General features: G+C 41.2%; 1 protein-coding gene and 1 pseudogene across 2 annotated transcripts; both read left to right on the top strand.

Annotated features, from left to right (window-relative positions):
• The first annotated feature begins 1,175 nt into the window (after positions 1 to 1,175).
• LOC143578076 (uncharacterized) lies at positions 1,176 to 1,553 on the top strand. Its single transcript, XM_077061741.1, has one exon. The coding sequence runs from the start codon at positions 1,197 to 1,199 to the stop codon at positions 1,422 to 1,424; it is 228 nt and encodes a 75-aa protein (XP_076917856.1). The 5' UTR covers positions 1,176 to 1,196; the 3' UTR covers positions 1,425 to 1,553.
• A 7,935-nt stretch (positions 1,554 to 9,488) lies between these two features.
• On the top strand, positions 9,489 to 12,487 carry LOC143578065 (2-hydroxyacyl-CoA lyase-like; annotated as a pseudogene). The gene is made up of 2 exons (XR_013143211.1): positions 9,489 to 11,116; positions 12,004 to 12,487. The product of XR_013143211.1 is annotated as a 2-hydroxyacyl-CoA lyase-like (transcript).
• Positions 12,488 to 12,706: the final 219 nt, after the last annotated feature.

Here is a 12,706-nt window from a genome sequence, read left to right as displayed (position 1 = left end):
TGGGAACAACAGGAGCATCTGCTAGTTCACGATTTAATGTTTGTATTTTTGAGTTCAATCATGAACAACAGTTCTTGGCAGAGATTTCTTCAGTGTTAATGATTTAATGTTTGTATTTTTGAGTTACGAATATGCGATAACGATTTAATGTTTGTATTTTTAATGTAAAAACTATAAATGAAAGTTATGTGTTTTTAATCTTTGGTTTGTTGAAAACACATTCACCAACACACACTCATACTCATCTTCCAAGCAAAGAACCCTAACAACGAAAGCAAAGAATGGCTTCGGTCAGTCCGTTTTGCCTTGTAGTTACCGTTTTGCCTTGTAGTTACCGGTTTGTTTATACTGTGAAAAAATAATGGTCTTCATTAAGTACAAAATATAAAAAACAAATATTCGTATTTGAAACCGCGAAATTTAAAAAAAGAAAAAAAAAAACCGGTTAATAAAAAAAACCGGTTAATAAAAAAACCGGTTTATTAACCGGTTTCTAAACCGGTCCTAACCGGTTAGACCGGTTAGGGTTTTGACAAAAAAAAACCGGTTATTAACCGGTCCGGTTATTAACCGAACCGGTTTTTTTCCGGGCCAAAAAAAACCGGTCCGGTTAATAACCGAACCGGTTTTTTTAAAAAAACCGGTTTGTGCACCTCTACCTCCATCTAACACTATGAGTATTAACGAGTTTTAGCTCAACTGGTATTGGAGAGAAATGAATATATGAGATGAAGGCCACAAGGTCTCAAATTCGATTTCAATTGGCTTTTAACAAAGTGGGCCTTTAATTAACGATACTTTCTTAAAGCAAAAGATGGTTTGTTAGAGTTTGGGTTATCCAATAATATTATCTGCTCATTTGGTTGCTCAGGTTAGCGAAACTTTATTCGTTCTTGGTTAAAATGTATAACACCGATTAGTAGACAGGTAAGAGTAAAGAAGCACCACATTCGAAATTCGAATTAATCACACATCCACGAATTCCACAACACCTTCACTAACCTAACCTTCCTCCACGTGTCCTAGTTACACGCCACGTGTACACACCCACACTCATCACCACAACACGTGGCACTCACTTGCCACCTTAATCCATTATAAAATTACAAAAACAACCCTATAAAAACCTCAAACCTACCACCTACCAAACTCATCATATTCATATTATTCTGCAAACAAACAAACAGATCAACAAGATGGCAGTTGGATTCCCAATATGTATACAGTGTGGAACAAAGAGCAACCCGTGCCGGTGCAAGGTGGTGGGCCCAACGGTGGGCTTCTTGGCCTTTGTGGCTGCGGCGGTGGTGGAGTGGCCGGTGGGAGCGTTGGTGTATTGTTTTAAGCATATGAAAGGCAGACGTATTATGGCTCATCCGGCCACTGTGGTGTACCCCAAGGTTAATAGAGCCATTCCTATTTAAGGATCTCAATCTCATCTCATCTCATCTCATCTCATCTCACTACGTAAATGTATAAGTATAAACCCATGTTTAAATAAAAGGTTGTGACACCAAGAAGCTTTTACAAATTTCTTGGGTTTTTGTTTTTGTTTTGTTGTAATGTTATCTGGTTGTCACATTAAGTTGTTGTTTGTGATAACTAATGGAGATTCGTGAGTATGGTTTAGCTTATATATCATGTTTTTGCTATATATGCATCTTAATATATATTTCCTTTATTCTTATTCTTTTTAATACTTTTATCTAGTTATAATGTTACAAAAATTATTATTATCAACAGTGATATAACCAACATTTTTCTTTTAGTGGGAGCGAAAAAAATAGGCCGATCATGACAAGTCATGTCAAAAAATATACTAATCGGATCAAATAATGATAATTTGGTCAATTAATTATAATTTCTAAAAGCAAAAATAAATAACCTAAAAAATCTCATATTAGACTCTTAAAAACACACTTAACTTGGATTTGATACTCTTCTTTTAACATTAATAGAACTATTGCTAATTAATGGATATTTCTTGGTTTGCTTTTGTTTTACAATAATGGCATGCTGTTATATATCTGGTTATATCTTTGTTGTTTGTGATAACTAATGGAGGTTCGTATGGTCTATCATGATGATTGTTATGCATCTTAATTTCCTTTATTCTTTATTCTTTTTTGTACTTATCTAGTTATGTTGTAAAAATTATTATTATTATCAACTGTGGTGGAACCAAGATTTTTCTTTTAGTGGAGGTGAAAAAATAGACCGATCATGACATTGACAAGTCATGTAAAAAAATATCAAAACTAATTGGATCAAATAATGATAATTTGCTCAATTAATCTTTAAAAGCAAACAAAAAATCTCTACATTTCATGGTAGACTCTTAAAACATACTAAACTCTAATAAAAACGCCACCTAATTTTAAGAGTTGGAATTATCATGGAAGTTGATTTAAACCAAATTTCTCCATCGCCCTTAATAAATTAAGACGTTCATTTAGGTAACATTCTAGGCGAATTTCACATCGACCATACAAAGTAGAGATTCTTAATTTATATTTAAATGACCCGTTTTTTAAATCACCAACGCTTCTAATAAAAACACAACTTCTAAGAGTTGGAATTATCATGGAGGTTGATTTAAACCAGATTTGTTCATCGCCCTTAAGAAGTTTATTTATCTAACATACGAATCTCATATAATACGTAGACAGAAGAGATTCTTGGTTCATATTTAAATGTCCCACTTTTTAAATCACTAACGTTTATAATAAAAACACAACTTCTAAGAGTTGAAATCATCATGGAAGTTGATTCAAACCAAATTTATTTGTCGCCCTTAATAGACTTAGGTTAACTCCGAAGTTCATTTACGTCACATCATTGGCGAATTCCACATCGGCTTAGACATGAGAGATTCTTGGTAATGTCCCTTCCTTTAAATCACCAATGCATTGCGGGTTTAATGTTAGTGAACGAAAGGATAGCTCCACACTTAAGCTTGCCCATATAGAAGTAGTATTACGATATATGACATCTTTGGAAGTCTCTGCCGAAGCAACCAAAAAACAATGTCGTGAGTTTCGGTGGGCCATTCATTAGGGGTAAAACGGACAATATTTATGATACGAGAGACTAAATGTTTCAATTGACATTTAACTTAATAGTCTACCTTCTAGCTCCTTGCTAGAAGTAGAGGTGTCTTTTTAACCAAAACTCAAATTAACTCGAACCCTAAACCTAAGGGGCGTTCGTTGTCTACCCCACTGTTAACAGAGCCATTCCTATTTAAGGATCTTGTCTTGTATCAGTAGGTAAATGTATAACCGATGATCTGGGCCGGCCTAACCTTTTTGGAGACCCTAAGCAAAGTTTAAAATCGGGACTCTTTTCATACATATAATTATTTTACTTGTAATTATAATAATTATGATGAGTTATCATTCAAAGTAGATTCAACCATTGATATGCTCGGATGTGACCATCTTTTCTTATGATTATTACCGGGCATACATATGCAGTCCCTTCATAGAGGTCAAAAACACCACTCCGCACATTCTGGCATGCTTCCACTGAGACCACGATAACGAAACAACCATTTAAACACTCAACATTAGAACCAAGAAGGACAAATTGTATGCAAATAAAAAAAAGAAGCAGAAAAGAAAATAAAGATTTTGATGCAATATGATCTATGGTATTTAGTAGCGTAGATGTTGACTTGAAGAATTTGTTGGTCAAAATTATTAAGCTTCATAAAATACATTTGCAAATTGCACCAACAGCCAACATCAAGTAATAGTGAGTTAAATTAAAACATACATCTACGAAACCCTAAATGAAACTCTTTCATTACAATTTTCACTTCCTTGGCCATTTTCGATGTTCTGCTTCTTTTTTTTTATGAAAAAAAAAACCTACGAAATTTTGGTGGCCCTTTAACTTGGTGGCCCAAAGCAGCTGCTTGGGTTGATATAACAGTAAGTCGGGGCCTACCGATGATTATATAAAAAGTACGTTGTTACACCAAGAAACTTTTACAAATTTCTTGGTTTGCTTTTGTTTTGATTTTGCAACAGTGACATGTCTAGTTATCTAGCTTTGTTCTTTTATGATAAGATTCATGAGTATGGTTTATCATACATGTTTGTTTTTTCATTTTCTTGAAATAAATTCATGCACGTTGAAGAAGCACGAAACGTACCAGGCATAGTTCGGATCGTCTTCTACGGGATGATGTAACAAAATCTCGCTCTCCTCCGTTCAGATCTGCAATGGTTTTTGGGGGTGTGGAGGTGACTGCTAAGAAATCTCGAGGATCTCTTGTTTACAGACACAAAAATGGTTATGGTGGTGGCTCTTATTGAGAACAATCCTTAATAAGGAGGTCTCCACCTCCTTATATAGGGAGCCTCATGGCCACCATCATGGTACCCTAATGGGCCTAGCCCAGTTAGGGTTACCTCTACAAAACCCCCTCAGCCCAATAATATTGTATTAGTCCATATAATAAAATAAGCCAAACATAATAAATTAAGGTCGTAAGCCGGGTTTAGTACCATACCCCTACAAGCCCACCAAGTCCAGTGTTGCTCCTAGGCGTGTAAGCGTTTAGGTGGAGCGCTGGACTTCATAAGGTGTGTTAGGATATGAGGCGGCTTTTTCCCTTTTCTTCGGCCTTGTCTTTATTGTCTTTGAGTTTTGAGAGGTTTTCTCCATGATGGTGACATGTTGTGATCCTTATGATAATAATGGTGCACTGGCATGAATAAGATATAGCACGCATCATAACAATAGTGGCGCGGGTCGAGCTATAAAATAATGAAGCATGCGCGAGTTGCGGCTTATGAGCTATAATATGATGATAATGATTGGCCCTCAAGGGCCTCTTCTACGCAGGATGACTATCCCGGCTTGTCTTCAAAATAATAATGGAGGCACAAACGGCCAGATAATAATAATGTCATAGGTGCTTGTGCGACTCGTAGCCGAACCTGCAAAAACATATCAACTAAAAGTGGATGTATTACAAGGTTCCCATCCTCGGGCAAATTATGAGGTGTGCCCAACCTACGTTGGCGCGTGGCCGTTTGGGATATTATTAGGCTCCCGACCTTTATGTTTGGCGCGTGGCCATGTGGGATATTATTAGGCTCCCGACCCTTATGTTTGGCGCGTGGCCATGTGGGATATTATTAGGCTCCCGACCCTTATGTTTGGCGCGTAGCCGTTTGGGATATTATTAGGCTCCCGACCTTTATGTTTGGCGCGTGGCCATGTGGGATATTATTAGGCTCCCGACCTTTATGTTTGGCGTGTGGCCGTTTGGGATATTATTAGGCTCCCGACCTTTATGTCTGGTCGCGGGTCGCAGAAGCCAGAAACGATACCCGTAGCTTTGTTTGAAATTTACCCGTCCGCAGCTTTTCTTGCTACCATTAGAGGCAGGCGGCGCTTTGGTCGCAGCCCGCGGCGCGTGCATGTGGTCAGTGGTGACCGGAGTGAATGTCATTTCGTAGGGTCCATAATTGATACGCCGGATGTTTCACGTGGCCACAGATGCTGGAGCTTTCATGAGGTTGCAGAGGCGACCCGCGTCGTTTTGATCCACTGACTTGCATTAGTGACCTGCGAATGTTCATAGGTGACCCGCGCCGTTCATAATGATCCGCGGTGATCGGTGTTCGTCTAACGGAGTGTTGATCTGCGGTGCGCGCATGCATGGAGGCGGAGTGGTGATCCAAGGTCGCGTATGCATGGCAGCGGAGTGGTGATCCGCGGGCGCGCATGCATAGCGGCTGAAAGTTGAGCGCGCATGCATGGCGGAGAGTTGAGCGCGCATGCATAGCGGCGAGTTGCGCACAAGCATGGTAGAAGGTTACGTGCACATGCATGGCGTTGGAGTCTTCTACGTAAAACCAAAAGCATGGAGTCGTCTTTCGAACTTACATGGTGGTTTCCGCGGGCGCGCATGCATGGCTGCGGAGTGAGGATCCGCAGGCGCGCGTGCATGGCGGCGGAATGGTGACCCGCTGGCGAGCATGCATGGTGGCAGTCTTGATCCCGGCTGTGCGTACGTATGGTGGCGGAATGGTGATCCAAGGTCGCATATGCATGGCGGCGGAGTGGTGATCCGTGGGCGCGCATGCATAGCGGCAGAAAGTTGAGCGCGCATGCATGTCGGGAGTTGAGCGCGCATGCATGTCGGGAGTTGAGCGCGCATGCATGTCGGGAGTTGAGCGCGCATGCATGGCGGAGAGTTGAGCGCGCATGCATGGCGGGAGTTGAGCGCGCATGCATGGCGAAGGGTTGCGTGCGCATGCATGGCGGAGAGTTGAGCGCGCATGCATGGCGGGAGTTGAGCGCGCATGCATGGCGGGAGTTGAGCGCGCATGCATGGCGGGAGTTGAGCGCGCATGCATGGCGAAGGGTTGCGTGCGCATGCATGGCGGAGTGTTGAGCGCGCATGCATGGCGGGAGTTGAGCGCGCATGCATGGCGAAGGGTTGCGTGCGCATGCATGGCGGAGAGTTGAGCGCGCATGCATCGCGGTGAAGTCTTGATCCTTGGCAGTGTGCATGCATGGACGCGAAGACTTGATCCTTGGCAGTGTGCATGCATGGAAGCGAAGACTTGATCCTTGGCAGGGTTGCATGCATGGAAGCGAAGACTTGATCCTTGGCAGTGTGCATGCATGGAAGCGAAGACTTGATCATTGGCAGTGCACATGCATGGCGGCGGAGTCGTGACTCGCGGGCGCGCATGCATTGCTGCAAAGTCTCCTGCGTAAAACCAAGGACATGGAGTCGTCTTCCGACCCACATGGTGGTTTCCGCGGGCACGCATGCATGGTGACGGGGTGATGACTCGCGGGCGCGCATGCATGGCGGCGGAGTGGTGACTCGCGGGCGCACATGCATGGCGGCGGAGTGGTGACTCGCGGGCGCGCATGCATGGCGGCGGAGTCTTCTGCGCAAAACCAACGACATGGAGTCGTCTTCCGACTCGCATGGTGGTTTCCGCGTGGATTGTAGCGCGGCGGAGCATGGATATTTCCGCGGTGGCGGAGTTTTTCCGAGACTGTTAACTTTAGTTGCTCTGGTGGTGATGGAGGAGCACCGATGTGCATGTGTGGGGTACTCTTTTTTCATCACAAAAAGACAAATTTTTTGGGAATGGTTAAAAGCTGGAGCGTGCCATGCTTTCTTCAAATGAGTCATCCCAAATCATCATATTGTTCTACGAGAGTTTTTTTTCTCTCTCTCTCTCTCTAATAAACCCCCATATAATTTATTTGAAACCCTAAAATGAGATAATATTGATGACTATTATTTTGAGGCTGTACACAGCCTGTTATTCTTCTAGAAGATGCCTTTCCACATGAGACAAAGATATGCAAATAGGATGGTACCCACTGCAAAAAGATTTGTACCTGTGTATTCCTTTTTTGCTCCCAATTTTTGCTTTGTGACCATAGATCTAGAACTTATTCCAGCATTGAACACTGAAAAATCAGATCTGGATCCGACACCCATTGCGTATGAACGCAGATCTAGAGAGACGAACAAGAATATCGAACGTAACTGTTGCTCAAACAGAATCAGATCTGAAGGAATTAGAACCAGATCTGACCTGCGTCACTCCAGAAACACAGATCTGGACATGAAACCGAGAAGATTGAGGTGCGGTTCATTGCCGGTCCCACGGATGGAGCCAATGAAGAAACACGAAACGTACCAGGCATAGTTCGGATCGTCTTCTACGGGATGATGTAACCAAATCTCGCTCTCCTCCGTTCAGATCTGCAATGGTTTTTGGGAGTGTGGAGGTGACTGCTAAGAAATCTAGAGGAACTCTTGTTTACAGACACAAAAATGGTTATGGTGGTGGCTCTTATTGAGAACAACCCTTAATAAGGAGGTGGAGACCTCCTTATATAGGGAGCCTCATGGCCACCATCATGGTACCCTAATGGGCCTAGCCCAGTTAGGATTACCTCCACAAAACCCCCTCAGCCCAATAATATTGTATTAGTCCATATAATAAAATAAGCCAAACATAATAAATTAAGGTCGTAAGCCGGGTTTAGTACCATACCCCTACACACGTGTTAAAACAAACTTAAATTATGATATTAGAAAACTAAACATAATAAAGGTATGGCGTACCGTGGTTTTGGTCATTTTGCTATTTTCATTAATTACATTAAGCTCCATACAAAGTTTTCGGACACATTAGAGGATTTAGGGGTGTTTCTTGTCCTTTAAACTTTTTTATTAAAATTCATAAATTACTTATAATTAAAATAAGTAATATACTAGTTTTGATTTAAGCCTTTTGTTTTTAATATTTATAGTAACTTTTGTAGAATAAAAAATCAATGTATATTATATTTATTTGAGAAAAACAAATGATTTGGTTTGGGTTGTTAATGTAGGTGGGAAAATGAATTTGGGGGTTGTGAAGTCGAAATTAGATAAATTAGATCTGTAATGAAAAGTTCATTGAGCTCGTAATAGGAGTAGTATGCATAACACGCTTTGAGGACAAGCACAACGGATCATACCTCTTTTGATAATTGTCTCATTTTGATTCCAATCTCTAGAATGAGGTAGCATTTGTTCGTGTTTATTCATTTGTTTTAGCTTCAACCTAACAACTGAACAAATACGAACACTTAAACGAATGGATTATTTTGTTTATGTTTGTTAGTTAAGAAAATGAACTTGTTCGTGTATATTTGTTCGTTGAAATCCTTAACGAAAGGTTTACTAACATAAACAAATAGTCACAAAATGAACATAAACTACGACAAAGACAAATTATGATACTCGGGTGGACCTTCGGTTCAACTGGACTTGGTATGCTACATGCTAAGAGCAAAATAATGTTATTCTCACCGCGTGGGATCGCTCCATGCATTAAGTCTTTGATGTGAAAATCAGTGAGAGGTTCTTCGATAATAAAGAAATTATTATAGTAAAGAGTTCAAGTGAGTTAGAAGTGAATTAATTATTAATGTATGTGCCCTTTGGAGCTTTGGAGAGTATGGTGTATTTAACTTTTTTGGTGTATTTAACTTTTTTGGTGTATTATGTGTTAGCTATCGCACTCTTTAATTTGGAAAGTTCCGTTGTCTCACTTCAATTAGACTATTTTGTCTTAACCGGGCCTACGTTGGCTTCAGAGTTTGACTTGAGTGTTCCTCTGGAAAACCATACCACTAGCTTCCACGTTGTGCCACCACAATAACAAACGGTGAAACCAAAACCCAAGTGAGCTCAGGATTCTAACTGACAACCTCAAAAAATAACTAATTCAAATCCTCTATCGCTAATATCCACTCAAAGTGCCACAAATGAAGATCGAACTTAATTTCCACCGAAAAAACCATACTTCCAGTAGACCATAAACAGAGAACTTTTTTTTCTTTTTACCGGTAGACACTAAAAAATATTAACAAAAAATTTCTGCAAAAATTACTGCAGAAAGAGACATATTTTCCTTTCTTTAAAAAAAACAATAATGAAAAAAAAAAATCCTAATCTTTATTGTTGAGTTGAGTGAGGTGTGTTGAGGAATCAAAACACGTTTATTATACCTTGTGATTCCGTGAATCACCATCATCGTCTTTACCGGCGGCTTAAATCCATCCAGTAGCCAAAACCAATTTTAATATCCACTTAACTTAGATCAGACCCAGATCCACCTCTATTTCACCACCACAACTTCACCCAATTCACTACACACACACTCATGGCTGAATCAACCGAACAAACCGCCTCAATTGACTGCAACCTCCTTGTCGCCAAAGCCCTAACCCTCGCCGGCGTGACCCACATGTTCGGCGTGGTGGGCATCCCCGTCACCTCCTTAGCCAACCGCTCCGTCGCCTCAGGCGTCCGCTTCATCGCCTTCCACAACGAACAATCCGCAGGCTACGCCGCCTCCGCCTTCGGCTACCTCACCGCCCGTCCCGCCGTCCTCCTCACCGTCTCCGGCCCCGGAGCCGTCCACGGCCTCGCCGGACTCTCCATCGCCTCCGCCAACGCCTGGCCCTTAGTCATGATCTCCGGCTCCTGCAACCAGTTCGATGCTGGTCGAGGCGATTTCCAAGAACTCGATCAAATCGCTGCAGTAAAGCCTTTCGTTAAGTTCTCTGTTAAGGTTAAACATATTAGAGATATACCCAGTTCGGTTTTTAGTGTCGTTGATCTCGCCGGGTCGGGTCGGGTCGGCCCGGCGGGTGTTATTTAGATATCCCCGCGGATGTGCTTCATCAATCGTTACCCGAATCCGAAGCGAATAGGTTATTAAACGAAGCCGAAAGTAATAGAAAATTAGAAACAGTTAAGAATGTGACAAATGATGAAATAGCTAAGGCGATATCGGTTATTAGAAAAGCCGAGAGGCCGTTGATTGTGTTTGGAAAAGGTGCGGGGTTAGCTCGGGCGGAGGACGAGATTAAACTGTTGGTAGAAAGGACTGGGATCCCGTTTTTGCCGACGCCGATGGGGAAAGGGTTGTTGCCGGACACGCACGAGCTGGCGGCGACGGCGGCGAGGTCGCTTGCGATTGGGAAATGTGACGTTGCGGTGGTTATCGGTGCGCGGTTGAACTGGTTGTTGCATTTCGGGGAGCCACCAAAGTGGTCGAAAGATGTTAAGTTTGTGATAATTGATATCGATGAAGGTGAGGTTGCGCTTCGGAAGCCGTGTGTCGGGTTGGTTGGTGATGTGAAACGGGTTGTTAACGTGTTGAATAAGGAGATTAAGGACGACCCGTTTTGTTTGGGGCGGTCGCATCCGTGGATTGAGGCGATAACGAGTAAGGTGAAGGAGAATGTGTCGAGAATGGAGGCTCAGTTGGCGAAAGACGTTGTGCCGTTTAATTTCTTGACGCCGATGAGGGTTATTAGGGATGCGATTATTGGGTTGGGTAGTCCGGCACCAATAGTGGTGTCGGAAGGGGCGAATACTATGGATGTGGGTCGGTCGGTTTTGGTTCAAACCGAGCCTAGGACTCGGTTGGATGCTGGGACGTGGGGGACAATGGGGGTTGGGCTGGGTTATTGTATTGCTGCGGCTGTGGCTTCACCTGATCGGCTTGTGGTTGCGGTTGAAGGTGACTCTGGGTTTGGGTTTAGCGCCATGGAAGTCGAGGTTGGTTTTCATTATATTTATTAGTAATCATAAATGGGTGGGTTGAAACATGCTGTATTAGGCACGGGGTGTGTTGACCGGTTAAAATATGCTCACTTCACTTGAAAACGAAAATGAGTGGCTCGTGGCTCACTCAATAACTAGCTTGTTTAAGTTAAACCCCCAAACATTAATAGTAATGATAATCTCATATAAAATTATTTAAAAAATAAAATAAAAAATAATACATTCAATATTTTGATTCTGCCTCTCAATCTTTAAGTGAAAAAAAAAACACCAAAATAATACATATAATGTTATAAATTTTGTATTATGTGTGTTGGAAAATTAATTTTTTGTCTTTTGTATATCAAAATGTGTAAAACAATTGAAAAAAAATTGAATTTAACGAGCAATGAGCTGGCTTGAGCTTTTTATAAGCTGAGCCCATGCTTGGCTTTTCATCTCGTGAAAATAAACGAGCCCGGTCGTTTAAGTTTAGAAGTTAAGAGATCTAATCTTGCAAATTTAGAAATAGTCCATATGGTTTTCTGATAATTTTTAGATGATCAAATCTTTTCAAAATTTAGCAAGATAGTGTATATTTTTGATATTAAGGGTATTTTGGTCATTCGCACGTACTTAATGAAAAAGTTAACCTCCATCCATTTCAAGGACCGTTGGCATTATGTTTCGGCCAAAAGTTAGTCTAAACTTAGTCCTTTTTTAAACTTGGGGATTAAAGTTGCAATATGACGATACCTCAGGGACCATCCATGTAATTATTAATATTTTTTTTTCTTTTTTTTATTATTTTAAATAAAACGATTTAGGTGGCTTTAAGCAAAATCTGTAACCTAGATTAACCCATTTGTAACTAAATCTGTCAAATTTTCATACATTTGCAGACATTGGTTCGTTATCAGTTGCCCGTGGTGGTGATAGTGTTCAACAATGGTGGTGTATACGGTGGTGACAGAAGAAACCCCGATGATATTACGGGGCCCTACAAAGATGATCCAGCGCCCACTTCATTTGTCCCCGGTGCAGCATATTATCTTCTAATTGAAGCTTTTGGTGGAAAAGGTTATCTTGTCGGGACTCCTGATGAGCTAATCTTTTTCTGCAAGAAAGCCTGCGGTTATTAATGTCACAATTGATCCGTTTGCTGGTGCCGAAAGCGGTCGGATGCAACACAAGAATTAAGGTATGTTGTTTAGACATCATAATGTGTTTTTATATATAAAAGAAAGTCGGAACTGTTGATGGGAGATCTTGTAAGATTGTGAGTTTGAAGTTTTATATAGAGCAGATTCTCGTATTAGACCGAATGAATACGTGTATGCTGAAGAAGCTGTGTTAAAAGTGTTGAATAGCTGATTAAAGTGATGAACTTAGTTTGTTATTAGTAAGTGTGTGGGCTGATTATCTTTATTTTAACTGTTCGGATATCATTGCATACTTGCATTTGACGATACAAAGCTTGAACTAGAGATATTATCGAACTATTAGACCAGAGTTGGTTCAATGTTTCTGAGGCCTAAAGCAAAACTAAAGATTGATTTTTGAATAACCATATTTTTTGTTTGAAGTGAGAAGATGAGAAAATAA

This window comes from Bidens hawaiensis, unplaced genomic scaffold, assembly GCF_021521415.1.
Source record: "Bidens hawaiensis isolate Kalapana, Puna unplaced genomic scaffold, B.hawaiensis_p1.1 tig00029009_1, whole genome shotgun sequence".
In the NCBI taxonomy this organism is placed as follows: Eukaryota; Viridiplantae; Streptophyta; class Magnoliopsida; order Asterales; family Asteraceae; genus Bidens; species Bidens hawaiensis.
The sequence above is the reverse complement of the archived record's forward strand: the minus strand, read 5'-3'. Positions and strand labels throughout refer to the sequence as shown.